Genomic DNA, 18,940 nt, shown 5'->3' on the forward strand with positions numbered 1-18,940 from the left:
AAGATAGAGGGGAGTTAAAAAGTAAATAGACTAAGACAAAGTAAAAAGCTTTAAAAAAAAGAAAAAAGAAGAAGAAGCAGTGCTTGAGTTCATAAACAATCCTGATGTGTTACTGAATGGTTTTCTTGCTTCCTCCACCCACTTCCCTCTTCTTCACCTCTCCCTGCACTGTCTCCTTCATCTGTTTAGGAGGTGGTTGTGTGCGGTCACTCTCTGGAGGTGAATGTCACCAGCAGTCTGGATTTTTACCTGAGCGTCAGCCAGCTGCAGCTCTTACAGCAGCTTGTCAGAGACAACACGGTGGGGATAGACACTCCTGAGAAAAGTGCTGAGGTGAATACTGCAACCAACAAATGAGTACAAACACATATGGGCACATGTATGATGACATTCACTTTCTAAAGCCACATACATGAGGATGTACATTTAAACTGGAATAACTTTACTTGGACACAGAGTCTCTGTTTTCTTTGTATTTAAGTATTTATACAAAAAACTGGGAAAAAATCATGTCACAAATTCCCCTACTTATAGTATTTAATCTTTTTTTCAGTTTGTCAGAAAAATGAAATGTTGTGCTCCAGTTAATTAGTTATATATATATATTCATTCATCACACCTTGGCCCAAGACCACCTTTCTCTCACTGATATAATGAATGGCTTGTTAATTTTTTTTGCTCAAACCTCCATCATGACCATTTTCATTATACAGTGCCCTAAACTATCGCCCCTGACTATTTGGGGTGAATCTAACACATTTAAATATTTACTCACTCGGAGCAAGGCAGTTCTCTAATGTGGCCTTAGTTTACTGTGATGTGCTCAGCTGCAGCTTTCAGGGCCCTTCCTAATGTTTACAGGACAGGGAGCACCCAGGCGCCATTTGCCCTGTCTGACCGCTTAATAAAGCTTTCTAATGGAACACAATATAAAAATATTTACCAGCTGTGGTGAGGATGCGAGTCATAGAAGAGTAAAGGGCACTGAGGAGAGAAGAGGAGGGGGATGCAATGAAATTTAAAGAGTTGACAGTGATTTTATTGTTATCTCTGCTTGGGATTCTTTCTGGAAGAATGTGTGTACGACCGCATAGTGACTGCATCCGATGACTCAGATCCTGTAAAGCATTGGTAAGAAAATAGCGGCAGGTGGGCCAAAACTGGCCCTGCAACTCAAAGTATATTCAGCCTCCCCATTGAAAGTTTTTGTGCATTACAAAACAATTGAATTTGCACCTCAAACACAAATACAGGAGATACCAGTCATAGTAATAACCTGCCATATGCGCTTTTAAAAAGCTGCTCTTCTATTCAGAAAAAGATAATTATGATACAATCCTTAAACAATCTCAAATAAAGTGATATACTCAAAACTAAAAAAAAATCATAAAACAATAGAGCATATAGGCCTCCAACCTCATGAAGGCCTCTACTAGTTTGATGATTTCTTTTATTCATTAATTTATTTTTTTATTTATATAGTCGCTCTTAAGGAGGGGCCTGCTGTGCATCTGTTCTTGATTTTAGTGATCTGTGAGCCCTCACCCCTGCTTGTAATGATTCATGGCTTGATTCTGTTGAGGGGCAGCTAACGGCTGCAGAGGGTTCATCCAGGTTTAAGGCAGGATGAGAAAATGCATCAGTTATTCTGGGAGGTCCACTGGCAACAGTTTAAAAAAGGTCATTTTGATTGGATTTAGTTTTTTCTTAAGGCAATGTAAACTGAGCATTTTTTCCTACATTTTCAGAAACAAATTCAGACATATGTCGTTTCAGATGGAGGAGCTGGGGTTTAAGGGTGTTGCTCAAGGGCATCGTGACAGTAGCTGCTATGTGTTAAGTCCTTCTTCCTCAGTCATGTTTCTCAGTTTATCTGGGAATTAGAACTGTCAAGTTTTTGTGAAGACATTTGTATCCAACTGCTATGTTAAGGCTGCCTTTAGATAGATTAAGTGAAATTGAAATGACCCCGTATCTGGAGTGATGCAATCCAGTGATCATCCATCTTCTGTAGAGAACAGAATATATGCATGGGAAAATACCTATTTTTCATTTAATATCAGCTTTTTGGGCACAGTTGTTGGGAACTCTCTTGTTTCACATTTTACTTGTATTATTCCATATTAATTTCAGGTGCATTACACCATGTTCTTGATGCATTCAGTTTTATAGTAGTGCCATTATAGAGTTTACCAGCATCATTAACACTGAGGTCACTTAGTGTATGTCCTCACCTTTGTGCAGCTGCACAGCACAGAGGTTACTCTGAATAAATGTGGTTTGGCTTTGGATTTTTGACACTCTTTGTAAAACCATTTGTACCTCAGGGTCGTAAGTCTTTTGGTGACGGCATCTCCCCGGCTGCTTGGCCCACACTCGGCAGCAGGGAGGTCAGTGTCAGTTAGAAATGATCGTTCCTGGTGCATTTTGGTCTGCAGAAGCTCATTCTTCAAGCTGCAGAGCCCTCTAGTGGCACATTTATCTACAGCATTGAGTTGTTACATGCTCAAGAGCCCTGGTCCTGAGGGCAGCGCGTCTTCACTTGCAGTCTGCCCAGCCAGCACCCTGTCTACCCCTTGCTAACACATTAGAAACATTGCAATCAAATAATCAGTAGTACAGTACGTGTGCGGAGTTGTAACTGAGTTGTTGTCCATAGCCAGTTTCTTCAATATCACAATCTGGATTTGGAACATGTGTCTGTTTTTGTGCTGCTTTGTTTTTAATTCAGTTTTAACTTAAGTAAAGATATTTATAGTATTTGACCGTTTTGTTTGTCCCTCCTTTATACAACCTGTTCAAAGAATTCCATTAAAAACAGGTCCCAATCTCAAGCATCTGGAACAGAGAAACTGTTTTGTTGTTTGTGTTTCAATAAAGTATCTCAGCTCTCAGCGCTGTCCCCAGTTAAACATTAAATTAAACACTGCCCCTTGCTCACTCTTTCTTAATTCCAAATCTTTTCCTCTCTTTTCCTCTCTTTTTTTTTACATTCTTCGACATTTTGAGAACATTCTGTGGGCCTTGAACAGATTCTATGCAGATTTCAAACAGTTTCCATTGCCCCTCACAGCTGTGTTTTATTGTCTGGGTTAATGAATTTGTTTTGTAGGGGCTTTTGGGTTCCCTGGCAGTGGTGAGGCAAGCCAGGCGCGTGGGCAATGTGTGCAAGCCTTGTGTGTGTGATTTCAGTGATTTCTAGACACTGGGTTGTGCTATGAGAATTTGTCCTCGTACACACATCTGCAATGACCCTTCCATACATACACATGGAGCAAGACCATTTTCCCATAATCCGTTATATTCAGTCATTGTGGGCTGGAGCCAGTTGTCCACAGTTTCCATATCAACTTCCTGAGATGCAAAGTACATGAAACATGATTTCTAAGCAGTCCATTAGCAGATTTGTTGCTATCTAAATCATTGCATTATTAGGATGTTTAACACAGCATTAGCTACGGTCTGTCCCAGTTCCACATCATTTCTGTATTTTTGGGTGAAGTTAATGATGATAAAATGACACTAAGTTTAGATCAGGCGGCTTTCCGCAGCAGGAGATGCCACAGTCAGAGAGCTATGAATAGATGATAGAGAACTTATCCCACAGCTCGGTCAATGGCAGTGTCACCTGGCAACACAGAAGTGTAACCCCCTCACACATGTGTACACACACACACACACACACACACACACACACACACACACACACACACACACACACACACACACACAATTACATACACACACACCCACCCCACATTCCCTGCATGGTAACTGTCTTTTGCCTTTTTTTGGGGGAGCCAGCACTTTAATGCTGCTTTATGACTGAACAGCTGACCCGAGTGTCTGGTTGTGTGTCTATGCTGTGTCTCAGCTCTTCTATGACGTATTTGTTCTTCAGAAAGAGTGAAAAGGAAGATGTAGAAAAGTCAGCTCCTCATTGCCTTTCTCTCAGCTCTCTCAACATCTTCCTTTACACACCATATTGTTGTTCTTATTCACCACCTCAATGCCATCCACCCCTTAAGGTAAGATCTCATTGTTGGCATCAATATCTGCCTGTTATTCAGTTGCCATAATGTCATCGTCCCAGAGTATTTTAGTGTTATCCCAACTGGTAGAGAGCAAGAATAGAGAATATTTTTTGTAAAAAGTTTCCCTCATCTCTCTCTCTCTCTCTCTCTCTCTCTCTCTCTCTCTCTCTCTCTCTCTCTCTATCGCTCTATCTCTCTCTCTCTGTCTGTCTGTCTGTCTGTCTCTCTCTCAGTCTCTCAGTCTCTCAGTCTCTCCCTCCCTTGACACACACACACAGAGGCAGCTCGGGTCAGCCATGTGCTAGTACCACAGTGTGAGAGGAAAATACCCTCTGGTGCAGGGGAAGTCCCGCTCTGCTTCATCCTCTACCTCATCCTGGGATGATTACACGCATGGGAAACAGGGCTTTAGACTTCCTCCAACTCTCATGCACACGGACACACGCACACAGATGCCAGTGCACACACAAACACATGCTAAGGCAGTACCCAGGTTCAGGACAAAGTATCTGGCATCACAGGAAACTCTAAATTAGAATTTTTAGTGGTCACAAATGGGTAAAAACATCTCACTCACCCATTACCTGCCTTATCTCTATTCTTTCTTTCATTCTCTCCCCCCTTCTCTGTGTTTTATTGTTTCCTTTCTTTTTGCCCCCCACTTTGTCTATCCTTCTCAATCGCCTGCATCTGTTTGTGCTCATCCATCCTTCTTTCATTCCCCTCATTGTCTTCTCTCATTCATCTAGTTTTTCCCCTTGTTTGACTGGCACAGTTCCTGGTTGGGCATGTTTCAGTTCATCCAGAGCTGGTTGGTTATTTATCAAGCTGACTGACAGTGGAAAGGGTTCCTCCTCTAGAGACCAATAGAATTTGATAGTGTAGGGGTTCTGATATTACTCGACTGTTACATTTGTGTCATCTTAAACGCCTGCACTACGGAAGCACACAGGTTGGAGTCACATGCAAAGCTGGACTAACGCTAATTTAGTGAGAGTCATGTAGGTCGTCAGCCGATCAAATCACTGTGAGAAGTGAATTTACAGGAGGCACGAGTACACTGGTCAGACCTTTTTGCACCTCAGTCTGTCATCCAAATGCTATTTAATGTTACACTGTGGGAAAATGGAAGCTTAGTGACCTATTATGCTCTGTTGTGTAACAATTTAACTCTCATTCATGTAGGAGTATTAGCCAGAATGCCGATAGCACATTAAATAGCTTATCTAAGCGACACTGTTGTTGTAAAGCTTGAGAGATGATGGTCAATTGAAATAGAATGCAAAAGAGTAAATTAGTACAAGAAATATCTGAGGAGATGAGACATGACACAGTGAGAAACAGAAAGTCTGAATCCGGTGTTTGCTTTGATTTCTGGTTCTGTGTAAAGCATTTGTCCATAAATGTGGGAGCTGACATTCCTGAGGGGTCAGCTCTTAACCAGTCAGCCTAGCTATTAACCCTCTCTGAGGGCCAGATCCCTTTCACCCTGACCCCTTTCCATCCTCCGTAACAGTATTTTCATTTGCCCTGTTGCTGCTAAGAGTAATAATAAATAACGCTCCTTGCATAGCCATCTCCTTTTCCATTTTGGCTGCCTCGTGTTGGTTAAGTAAGCGTTGTTGTCTCAGCTTATCTTAAACATACATATTTTCATAGCCAGTGTTCATCTCGCTGCCCTTCTTTTGTTATGAAAGCATATCTTTTTTTTTTCTGTCTTCTTTGTTCATGTCTCACTGACCCTCCTGTGAGAATCAACTGCTAATTGACAGCCAGTCATAACAACTCACCTTCGCTGTTCAGTCCCCGCACAACAACCAGCTTTCTACTCAAAGCATAACCGTGGCACATTCTTAAACTGGCCCCTTGGAAACTCTGTCTATTTGAGATCAGTAGCAGCTGAATTTGCTCTGTCCTCAATCAGTTTTGGCAAAATTGGCGTGAAAACTCCAGATAACATCACAAAGGTTGGAATTCTATTAGAGTCTTGAAACAAATGGCGCCTTTGAGGAGAGGGAGCGGGCCCCCAATGTGAACCCTGGGATCGGGTGTCGACTCAGGTAAGGAGGAGTCAGGAATACTCTCTCTGCCCGCAAGGGAAATAGGGTCATAGACTCAGGGGACTAGTAAAAGCAGGGCACACCAGGCCAGCTAGTACAGTCACGTATGCACACACACCATAGTAGACTTGGGTCAGTGAGAAAGCCCAGAATGTTTGTCTGAAGAGGTGAAAAGAGGAAACAGATTTATTTCGCTACACCTGTATAAGCAAGATTCCACCTAGAATAACAGGTGATGGAGAGTATTGGGTTCTTTCTCTGTAACTTGGATAGTGTAGTAAAAGTGTGTGTGTGTGTGTGTGTGTGGCATGTGGCTACACTAGCGTACAGTAGCTATTTTTTCCTCATTGTGATTTTTTCTAAAGTGTTCATCTTGGACTGCGCCCATTAAACTGAATATTTACACTAAGACAACTTCATTCCAGGCTATAGGAAGATTTGCCATGGGTGCAGAAGCATTTTTGCTAGTACTTTATGCTGATAGAAAATAGCTGATTTGTTTATCTGAAATGGCATGGCAAGTATTTTAGACCAAAAGATTAATCAGGTATTATCAGGTACTGTGTCACTGTTTCTTTAAGTGCATGTTTGAAGAACTAAAGATTACTAGCTGCTTTACATGAAAAGATATGTGAAAATGAAAGGCGTCTTTCTGCTTAAGGCTTGTGACTTGCCCTAAATCCAAACCATGTAAATTAAGTCTAGGCAATGCTTGATGTACAGTTAGAGTGAAACTGGATATTTCATTAAGTGGACCTGATCTCATACCTCACTTGTCTGTTAAATGTCAAAGATGAATCATCAATGAGTCCTCACATATTGCAACACTCAGAATGGTTATCCACGTAAAAGCAATTCCTGATTAGGTTTCAGCATAACATCGTTGGTATTACATGTTTTTTTTCGTTTTGGAGGTTAAAACTTGTAAATTGTTCCCTCCATGATAAACTCTGCTTCTGAATACCACCATTGTTGCGAAGTAATGTAGCTTTTAAACACCTGAGGTTGTTGTTTCTTGTCCAGCTGTCCTCTGGTGTTTTTTGTAGTAACCTTGACTTTTTTTTAATTTTATTTGATAACTTCTTTGTATTTCGTATTGATTTGTCCTTTGGCTTGTCCTTTGTGTTTCCCTTATTGAGGCCCTACCCGCTCAGATGAGAGTACAGGGGGTCTTGCATCATTCCCCTTTGAGAACCTAACTTACAGCACATAAGAGCTTGTGTCTCACTCGGTCCTGGGAGCACATCCAGGGAGAAATTAAAGGAAGATTACTTCATTCCTCTCCTTCTAATTTCAGCTCTGCAAATAGACACAGAGCCAGGATTGCTCTTGTCTTAACACCGCTCTTTGAATTAGTGTGCAATCTCGTGTGTGTGTGTCTGTGTGTGCGTACGCACACGTTGACAGTGGTGTGTGTGTGTGTGTGTGTGTGTGTGTGTGTGTGTGTGTGTGTGTGTGTGTGTGTGTGTGTGTGTGTGTTTGCACTCACTTCTAAATTCCTATATAGGCTTGTGCATGCTGCTAAGCGTGTTTGTGTGTGTTTGCACGTGCTGGCTCCCTAGGGTGTGGGCTGATCATGACAGCATCACTCACAGTCCTCAGCAGACCACCTGGGGTTCATCTGCCCTTGTCAACCCTGCACCTCCCACCCCGTCCTGCTCCAAACAGCCTCATCTCACCTCAGGTCACCATTGTTTTCCCTGCCGTTGCTGTTTCCCCATGACCTTGTTACTAAAGCGCAGAAAACAGTCATGACCGCCAGGCAGTGCAGGCAGTGCAGGCAGTTTCAGGCAGGCAGGCGTTTCAGGAGAGCACTCTATGACCTAATGAAATGCATCTCTGCTGCTTTTTAAAGTCTCTCAGAAGTCTGCTTTGGTAAACCGCCAAGCCCATGCTGAAGACAATGCAGTTTGAAGTCTCTTTTGTTGTTTGTTTTTTGAAAGCATAATGCCAAAGCTAATGATGTTAAGTTGAAAGTTTGGATAAGGGATGTTTTCTCTGTGTGTATGTTTGTGAGTTGTTTGCCACACTTTACCCACAAATATAAAGAGTGATTAAAATAGAGAATAATTATATTGTGTCAGCGATGTTTGCAGTACAGTCTTGTAATTGAATTGATTTTAAAATGCAAAAACAAATGATACTCTAAAGCATATACATACACATTCTCTTTCTCACAGTAGTGTTCACACACACACACACACAAACACACACACACTTTCACGCCTACAACTTTCAGATGCCATTGACAAGTCCACCTCATTCATCGACACTAGGCATGTGTAAACACTGACGCCTGACTATCAGATTCAAAAATTAGCCCCCACACAAATCTCAAAGCTAAATAGGGATGGTGATAGTTAATGAGAGCCAGTTGTTCTTTACTCCATTCCCATGGAAAGAAAGGAGAGATGATCAAGGGAAGAAAGTCTGATGATGACTCTGCTGCCGTGGAAGCCAGGGTCAGAGAAATTAAGACAGACCCCAGGGTGCTTCTGTCTCTCATTCACTTTCACTTCTGCTGTAGGGTGTCGCCTGATTACACCTTTCTCTACATCTGGCCTTCATCTTAATTTAATTAGTGACCGAATAAATTGTTAGGAGTCAGATTGCAGCTGTCAAGGGATCTAAGAGAAAGAGTCAATATACTATTTTCCTATTACATGTACTGAGGCAATTCATCCTTTAATCAGCCATTTTCAATCTTCCAAGTTCTCCATCTCAGCCCAATGATAACTTCATCATAAAATTGTATGTTTTTACTGTCCCAACTTTGTTGACCATATGGCTGATATCTTGTTTATCATTAATGATTGAAGTATTTGGTGATAAAGTCCATTCAGCAGCATCCTATTCCAGCCAAGAGATTATGTTGGACAAGCAGAGAAAGTCTGTGTATCATTTCTGAGTAGTTACATCATAGTGGTCAGGACACTTTTCCCCTGTGTTTGTTTTCACTAACACGATTTTGGTATTAATCTAGGAATTGTCTCCTCGCATTTTTAAACACTTCCCTCAATGAGTAATGCAACTACATTGCATCCTGATTATACAAACAGAAAGTGTTTTTGTAGTGATAGGGGGTAATTTCTTTGTGACCTCTCAGTCACCCCTAACCAAACTGTTGGTGGATCTGAATCAGGGTTTTGGTTTAGATTGGTGGATCTGTTGAGGATGACTGATGCAATAAGTCTCCAGTTGAGCTTATTGGGTGGTGTCTGTCAGACCCTTTAAATCATTCTTGACTACCATAGATTAGGAGCGGGGCATGGTGGGTTTGGCGAGCCTTTTCGAGGGCCTACTGTGGTAATGGGAAGGTCTTGGTATTAAACTCAACGTGTTGAGCACAACACTTCTGCCTGCAAAACGTTTTTCTACTAAGCAATGGCAATCTGCGTTCTCTTTGTGCCAAAATATTTGTAAGTAAACTAATGTCCTGTGCAGGCTTAGGAGAAAACAGGTTTTGAAGTTCAATCAATTATAGAAAAGAGTCTTTGGCCGCCACATATCCCAGAGCCAGGTTTTTGTTGAGCAGCATAGTGTAGTTCCCCATATGGACCACATTAACTCACTCTTTTCAAAATGTTTCTTTTCATTCTCCAGCCTTTATCAAATGGAAGAGCAGCATCTCTGCATTCTTGATTTCTTGTCTGATCATCTTTCCTTTGTTTTTTGAGGTGTTTCACAGGCGTTCCTCTATTTAAACCAGCCATGTCAAATCCAGTCCTCTCCTCACTTCTCCTCGAGTAGGTCTTTCGGGAAGGAAAGTGTTCCAACTGACCCAGCGCTATTGGAATGTAAACATGAATAGATTATTACTGTCACCCGGATATTTGCTTTCCCCTATATGTCATGTGGCATCATGGGAATAAGAGTCTCTGCCACGGTAGGCAAATATTCTCATATTGTTATTTCTCTAATTCTTAACAAATCACAGATAGAAGGATAAAGGCACCAGGGAAAGATACTTTGGGGCCTGCAGTGTGAGAAGAGAGGACAGAATGTGTAGGATATTGTCTCATATGCTCCTTTGCGAAACATGTTGTTGAACCCTGGAGGAGTAAGCGCACCAATCAGCTTTACTGGGAAGAGAGAGCTTGTTAAACTGGCCCCGCTCGGCGCCCAGAGTACACTGTTTAAAGTACAGTTGACAGTCACTCTGAAGCACTCTGCATTCATTTGCAAGCTCTGGGGTCGTGACCTTCCATTGCTTCTTTGTTGTGGTTCAGTTAAAGTGCATAGCAGGTTGCCTTTGTTATTGAAACAAAGTTGCAAGTATTAAATGACTTTCTTTGATGCCCCTTTTTTGTGACCACTGTTATGGCATACAAAGAGCAGTGACTTCATATTATGAATGTCTTCCCCCCTCTGTTCTTCACAAGAAAATGAGAGTTAACTATTATTGTTATTATTTTTGATTAAGTTGCGGTATTTCTCTATTGAGGTTTCTTCCACCGGCACAAAGGCACAGAGGCCTGCTATCAACTTTAGGGTTCTGGTAAACAATAGTGGGTAACACAGCAGGGGCGGAACCAGTAAACTCTGATGTTGTCAAGATACAACTGAATAGTTCTGTCTAAAAAGATAGTAAGTAATCTGACCTTATTCTTCAAAGGGAATTCCACAGTAGCAGAGAGAACGCGGGGTAAAATGTGCTAGGAGTCTTTCTATTCTAGAACATGAACAACAAACTGCTCTGCCACTGGTTTCATTTAGGTTCAAAAATTGCAACTAATTGCAGCTTGTTTTCTCTCTACAGTAACTGTCACTTCTGTCAAAGTTAAAAACAAGCATATATTTCACCATGATTTGAAAGACACAACCCCAGTTAAAACGTAATGCACGTGCTTACATTTTTTTTATTTTTTGGATGAAAACATGACATAGTTACAAGTCTGCCAACAATTTGTTTCTGGCTCTCAATGACAACTCTGTCCCCACATACTTCAATTTCTTTGAACAACTCTTTAATTCTGTAATAGTGTCAATAGTTGATGCTTTGACCCATCTCCACCAATTAACAAACTTCTTAATGTCACTCAGCCAACCTTTCTATTCACCAATACTTTGATTATGTCACTATCAGACATTTAACTATTTAAAAAAAGGTGTGCATATTTATATATTCTGTTTCTGCATTTGTGTTTCTACGATGTGCATTCAAATGCAGTTCATTCTTATTCATATCTCATTCAATGGCATGCAAGCTAGTAGCAGAAATATTTCTCAAAATCTTAGTTTTGCTCTGAAGTCTTTTGTGTTTCCCTTATATAGTTACCAGTCTTTTTTATGCCCCTTCTACTTTATTTCGTGCCCCTAAAGTGAACTTGTGCAGGTTGCTAACATTTTGTATATACTTTGACTGGATTCAGACTTCATTGGGGATATGTGGTTTTTAAATGGACCATTTTGAAATGAATGATAGTCACCTTTGCTACTTGCACTGTATTTATTATATTTTTTCCTACCGACTATCATGGATTTCCCTACTGTCTTAAAACATTCGGATTTTCATGTTCCCTGATCTCTGAACCTGAATTGCAACCTACTTTTCATTCATCTGGAAACAATCAACTGCATATGTGTTATTCAGATGTAAAAGCTATGTTGTCATATTCAACTAGCGAGCCAAAACTGTAAACGGGTGGCATTTGGATGATGTGACATTTGCTTCCACATATTAGCCTTCCTCTAGCCAAGCTGTTCTGAGTTACACTGACAGAAATAGGGGTCAGAAGTCGTACAGATGCGCTCTGATATGATTGGCACTTGGGAGACTTATGGTTTCACACTTTGGGCATTATCCTCCATTTTCCAGTATTTTCTGCCTAGGGACTGAGGGGATGACTTCATGACTGGCCGAATGGGGCTGGGGGGGTTGTGTGTATGTGTGTGTAGTCGCACGTTCATGATGATGATCAACCAAGTCCAGAGAAAGATTGCATTGGGATCTGGAAACAGCACTTCAGAGCAGCCATTATATACTATAATAGAAAGTAATGGTTGGAAAAAGGGGATTTCAGCTGGGACCAGGCCTGTATTTGCAGTAAATGTTTGTGTTCTGAATTTATTGCTATATGTCAGTGAATAAATTGGCAAAAGGTTAAAGCATATAGACTAGAGGCTGTGTTTTCTGTGAATACCTTTTCTCTTTTTTTCGATGTGTAAGCACTGTGAGTCTATAACTAAGGTCAGAAACACAAGTATTTATCCAGTTGTGTGTTTTAAAACTCTAACTGAGATCAAACCCTCAGAATGCAACTGACTTCATGTGTGTTTATGTGTACATGTCTGTGAACGCATTGATCGCATGTGTTGATTCAAACTATATGGACCAGTGTGTGCTGGGTACTGTATGTTTTCTCATTGTCTCTTTTCCTCTGCACCCCCCATTTGTGCTCCCTATTATCCCTCATTCCACTTGTAAGCACATCTAAAAATAGACCAAAAATTTGCTTAGGGGGCACTCTCTTAGTAGTGGTGGTTAAAAAAAAAGACGGGGTATTTGCTGTAATTGTAAATGCATGTGTACAGCCTCAGCTTGGGAAAGAGACAGAGAAGCGTAAAGAGTATCTGGCAGTTTCTCCTGGCGCTTGCTCTTTCCCAGCTGCACAGCAGCTTATTTGTCCCTTTCAACGTGGGGCGCTCCTTGGAGTGGTCATTTTTCCTTTGCCAAGTACCTTTTTGAAATACCTCCTTACCTCAATACAAGTTTCACCCGCTTAACACAACACACATGGAGACAGGTCCAGGCTCTTTTCTGCCTTCTCTCCCCTCCCCATTGCTTGGAAAATCTTACATTTCTACAGAAAAGGAGTGCACACATCCTGTCCTCATTAGGCCAGGGAAAGGAGAAGAATCTGGCAGAGCTGATTCTATAGAAGCCCCACACATGAGGCTGGCCGAACAGAACAGGCAGGCGGGCAGGCATGCTGCTGTGTTTTATATGGCTCTTGTTCTTAGCCTTTGATGACACTGTTTAGAATAGGAAATATCTAATAAGTCAAGTATTCTGTCTAATGTCCTGCCAGTGGGTTTAGTATTTGCCTAGAGGTCTTGAAACACTATCTCCACCACAGCAATAATATACATTTTAAATTCTCATGTAGCGGGTGGGAGGGAGTGATGTAGAGAAAGAGAGGGGGCATCTGAGAGAACATATTATAATAGCTACCATGTGCAGGTTGGAGCAGACAATGGTGGGATAGGATGGGACACACCTTGGTTGTTTTAAAAAAACTGCATTTGATCATTTTTTTATTTATCAAAATCATTTTTTCAAAAGGCAGCTGTAGGAAATTGAAGCTGACACTGTACCCATTAACATGTAAGAGAAACATGTTTGATATATTATTGGACATGATGATGATGAATATACCCCCAAGTTTCTTCATGGTGCACCTGTCAAGCGTGATAGAGCAATCAGAGGACTGTTCAAATTCATTGAACAGTAAATGTGCCTTCTTCACTTTTTCCATGTTTTCACTTCTGCCTTTTGTGGGGTTGGTTTGAAGTGGCTGCTTCTTAGAATCTACAAAGAATCTTCCATACTCAAGAATGTGTCAATTCCGGATTAAACATGTGCAGTAATAATAATCATTTTCATATTTTTTCTTATTTTTATTTTCAAATGTTTGTCTCATTGCTTTCCCATGAGAATCAGTGGCAGCTTCTTTATAGCCTGGAGCTTTTTATTGCCACAACGGCTGAAAGTCTCCCGATATCCGTTAGATGGAGTCAAGCAGAAAATCTCAGCTGCTTTATACACAATACCACAGTCAGTGCATGAAACAATTTGATTCGCTGGGGTAAGGCTCTTTTCTAAAGACATATCCAATATTGCAAGAAGTGCAAAATGATTTTTAGACCACAGAAAAAGTCCCAGAGCATGCCTTTAATGTCTGTGGTTATGTGATGCTCTCCCTCTTTGGTCTATTTGTCCATGGTCTCAATCAAGCAAGTTATTTGGTTTGTGTTCTCTTGAAAAGCCTAGATCCAAACAAGAAACAAATTTCCCCCCCCAAAAAAGAGAATAGAATCTTTTCATCCATTTGTTTGAGGCCTCCTACACCCTTCTGTAATCCTCACAAACCATATTGGTTTGGTTTGAGATAAGTTTGAATTAATGGAAATTGTGAATGAATTGTGTTCATAAAGATGTTGCACATGTTTAGCTGTTCGTTAAGTTACACAGGTAGCCGTTCTCTGTGTGTACATGACTGCATGCATGTTTCAATAACACACCACTTAGCATATTGATCAGTATTAATATTAGGCACAATTGACACACATTTGACTAGAAACACAAAAACTTGGGGCCTTTTGTCATTCTGCCTTCTTTTCACTTTGGTTGTTATTGAAAATCACCATTTGCTCCTATAACATAGACATTTAGCCCTTAGTCTACAAAGCTAGCAATGAAAGCACTATCTTTTACAATGATGCCCCAAACCCCGTCTTCAATTGGCTTCAATGTGAACATATCTTTATACCTTGTATACTCATTGTATTTATGTACAGGTGCGTCGACATGAGAAGAAGCATGGCAGTCGTGACCCTGCGACGGCTGTTGACATCTCATCACGTCACAGCGGAACTGGGCAGGACAGCGGCTTTGGCAGCGACAGTGCTCACATCCGCATCGTCCAAATAGAGCAGCAGAGTGGGGCCAGCCACCACTGTATCGCTAGGCCCTCCCACAAGTCCACCATCACCAAGAACCTCAACTTCATCCCATTTGACATCTTTCTCACGGCTAGTAGGCTGTCTATCATGACTTATTGCTCCAGTTCTTCAAAGGCCATTCCCTCATCATCTGACAGCCCCAGCTCACTGGAGAAGAAGGAGGCTGAGCATAAGGTAAACAAAACTGGGGGAACATAGAAGATGTCAGGTGATTCAGTACCTGGATCTGTCAGACATTCACTAGCATTCATTCCATACACAACAGCAAAATGTGTTTTTTATGTGACAATTGGCTTGGTGTATACAGGATTAAAAGTTCACATTTTCAACGTCATGAGTTTATGATACATTGTATAGTTGATGAGGATATTTTCATACAGTCTGTAGTACAACTAAATATTGTACTGCAACTTAAATGTGTACAGTACAATTAGTCATTGTTTTATATCCTTCAAACAGGATCTGTATGATGCAGGCAAGTTGAGCAATGATTCTTCTCCATCTGCTTTAGGTGGGAAAGAGTGCCCTCAACCAGCCTGAGATCCTGTCTGAGTCTCCTCAAGCCTCTGCATCGCCGACTCCAGAACCTGCTCCAGCTGCACAGGATTCCCTTGCTGGCCTGACAGCTGAGGACATCTTCAACAGCAACACCTCACAGCCAGCCTCCCCGCTCCTGAGAGGCAGCCTGCTCTCCATGAATAGTCTGCCTACTCCCAGTCGCTCCTCAGCCCGCCAGGCGCTGGGTGTGACCATAGTGAGGCAGCCAGGGAGAAGAGGGGCCGGGGACCAGGTGTTAGAACCTCTCCTGTATCTCCAGGTGATGCAACCATCTGCTCTTCTCAGCTGCCACCACCGCAAGCAGAGGATGGAGCTGTCTGTGTTTGACGTGGCCTTAAGAGGAGTAACTTCTGATTACAAGTGCCTTGGTGAGCTGAAGCACATTGAGATATCGGCTCTGTTTAAAAAAACAATACAGGGAAAGTTACTTTGCTACCAACCCATCATACCAACATATACAGACATAGCAGACTAGTAAATGTAAACTCTCTTAATGTTAAATATGTCAGCACAGTTTTTTATCTGTCATGTTGTCTTCCTTTCTCAGTGCTCTTTCTCTCCTCCTTTTTCTCTTTATCTTTTCATCCATCTCATGTTTTTGCAGACCCAGGAAAGACTCTTCCAGAATCTCTTGACTACAACGTGTTTTGGCTGCAGACAGTAGAAGGAGAAATAGACGGTAAAACGGGCATTCCTTCCCCACTGCTCTGCCTCCAGATCAAAGATTTCCTCAATGGACCAGGTGGGGATCCCACACACACACAGACAGATACACGCTGGCATGCACGCACACACTCACTAGTGTTTGATACAACTTCTGTACACTCACATTAACATGTTCGTTGACATGTGCACATAATTGGCATTCTTAATGATATTGTTCATTTCTACTGGAGGTCATGGATATGGCTAATATTTGTCACTTTTAATAGCAGACTACAAGCTGTTGATTTAAGTGTGTGGGAAACATCAGACATCCAGAATGCCTTTCACAGGGTCTGGTCTCTCTCTATTTTTAGACTGATATGATATCCATATGAGTAGCTTTAAGGTTGCTGACCTAAGGGTGTGGCTGACATTTTATCCAAACAGAACTGCAAGGAATAAAAGTGTGAGTGGGCTACAATGCGAAAGCACAACCTTCTTATTCATTTGAGGATTTCATGGAGTGTGTGTAGGCACAAGACATCCTTCAGTTCAGCTCCCTGAATCCAGCGGGCCAGATGTTGCAGATGCATACACACTAACACTCAACTTGGGATACACTTTGACATAAGGTCTGTCTTCCACATGCATCCAATCATGAACACATACTGTCCATGTTTACAAGAAGGAGCTCCAGGCTGGACACGAGTAGCCCCCTCGCCTACACGTATCCGTGCTGTCAGCAGAAAGCCCTCAGCTGCTCTGTCCTCATGGACTCACACAACACAATGTAGCTCTCTGTACACCACAGCAATCACACAAGGCTACCTCACACTAGCAATGTCCATCTACCCCTCTGCTCATTCCAGATGATGCAGGCAGCCAAATTACAATAATCGTGACCTTCCAGCGAGGCATTAATAACTTAAAAGTCCCATCAGGTTTCCTTCGTGTACGGTAAATAATATTTTAGTTCTCTCTGATTGGAATTCACTGTTCAGGAGAGGCATGTTGGTATAGTGAATAGAGAGACTTTCCTTCAATATAATGAGTATATCATTAATATTATAAATACAGACCATTTATATACTGACCTCTGATCTCCCCTTGGAGAGGTGCAAGAAAGACAAACAGCAGTAAGTCTAATATTGTTTCCATAGATTCAGAATGTTTAAATAGATTTTACATTACTTGGTATGTTTATCCATGAGAATTTTCAAGACCCAGAGTTGCTTTTGCAACTTGATATGGTTTATTAAGAGGATCACTGCCTGTTATATCTTTAAAGATAAATCACATTTGGCTGAGGTTATATGTGATTCCTGTATTCAGTTGAAGCACAGATCCCAACTGCAATTACAGTCAGGTGTTTCCCTTGAACTAGTAAAGAGCCGAGCTGCCCCTGTACCTCACACTCATTCTCCCCACATGCACACACATACAAACAGCATTCTCCCAAATGACTCACACATAATCCAGACTCACTGGGAGATCACCAGGTCAGGCTCTGCTGGAAATATCTGGAAGTGACCACACATGCTACTGGTCCCCTTTTACCCCCACCCACACACACACACATGCACACACAACAGTGTGTTGTTAGGTTAGATGACTCTGTTGGAGATAACTATCCTCCTCTGGGATGGAGTAGCAAAGAAAGAAGTTACAAAGAGCAGGAGTATCTGTGCATTGTTTCTGACTGTTATGGACTACACTCATTGCTGTTGCTTAGTCAGTACATGGAGATAAACATGAATCATTTTTGAGACTGAAATGTTTGCCAGTCTTAGTAGTAAAGCTTCATTGCCATTAGAAAGAATGTCAGTAAATGTCTTGACCTGGAAAGACATGTGTTTTTTCCTCTACTCAGTTCAGTTTAATTGTTTGGTTACACTTATTTTAAATATGAAACAAAAAAATAGTGAAAGGAAAAAGAATGGCTGGAGATGGGATTAGGAAGAAAATGTACAGTGTTTTATTTATCTGTCCCCTTTATTTTTTAGATATGCTTTATTTGCATGTGCAAGTCTTTATAAGTGTCTCTCGCTGTGATGTGTATGTATCATGTATGGCAGCTCTACTTTGATTCAACACTGCTTCACATTTGATTTATTTCAGTGAGGCGCAAACAGAGAGCAGACCGCCGTGAGGCCACGCATTGCTGTGTGTTTACAGCAATATGCTCGCAATTTCAGCAGCATTTATTCTGCAAGACCAATCAAAGCTGCCCTCCCAAGGATGCTGAGTGGGAAACACTTTTTCCATGTGCACTGTGAATTCAATGGTGTTTCAGCATTGACCCTCACACAGCAGCTGCTCATTACATACACACAGATTTACATATACACTGCTAATCCACGTGCAGATAGGAAGCCAGCATTTTTTCAGAACCAGGAGGGTTCAAGGTTTGACCAGCACGTTTATAAAAGAAGGCTAGGCTGGGTTAGTTTTTTCCAACATGAACAGGGTTCAGTGATTGACCAGTGAACACACAAACATTCATACACATACTTCATTCTCATTTTTCTTACTCAGTTCCAGTCTGAGAGAGGGTCATTGAACAAGTCCAGAGGTAACTGCTACCACTTGGAGATGAGAGATCATTCATGCCCTCTGCAGAGAAGCAGCAGGTGATAGATTAGCTCGAACAAATTGGAACCATTACTCTCCCGTGTGCCTGGTTCCCGTCAAGCTATGGGTTTGTAGAAATGTTGTCAGTTACTGTATACAAGCCTGTGCCCCTTCGACCGTCCAGAACCACTCTAATTTGAATCAGATGGCATTTGCGGTGCATGTCACTGGCCTTACTTGATATGAGGCTTTTTTGTGACAGTGGGATTCTGCAGATATACCTCAAAAAATGATTGGTACCTCAGACATCCACACATACTTTTCACATGTGGACCTTGTGTAATTGTACACTATGCCACCTGTTTCTGACACAGGCTCTCTCCTGTC

The 18,940-nt window shown here is 41.6% G+C and overlaps 1 protein-coding gene across 1 annotated transcript in view; it reads left to right on the forward strand.

The window, feature by feature from the left end:
* The window catches only part of LOC117776523 (vacuolar protein sorting-associated protein 13B-like), a 312,145-nt gene that overhangs the window by 210,497 nt on the left and 82,708 nt on the right, over positions 1-18,940 (forward strand). Inside the window, 4 exon segments of the mRNA XM_034610493.1 lie at positions 190-333; positions 14,615-14,953; positions 15,291-15,705; positions 15,942-16,079. Of these exon segments, the coding sequence (XP_034466384.1) occupies positions 190-333; positions 14,615-14,953; positions 15,291-15,705; positions 15,942-16,079 (1,036 nt within the window).

This window comes from Hippoglossus hippoglossus, chromosome 16 (genome assembly GCF_009819705.1).
Source record: "Hippoglossus hippoglossus isolate fHipHip1 chromosome 16, fHipHip1.pri, whole genome shotgun sequence".
NCBI lineage: Eukaryota > Metazoa > Chordata > Actinopteri > Pleuronectiformes > Pleuronectidae > Hippoglossus > Hippoglossus hippoglossus.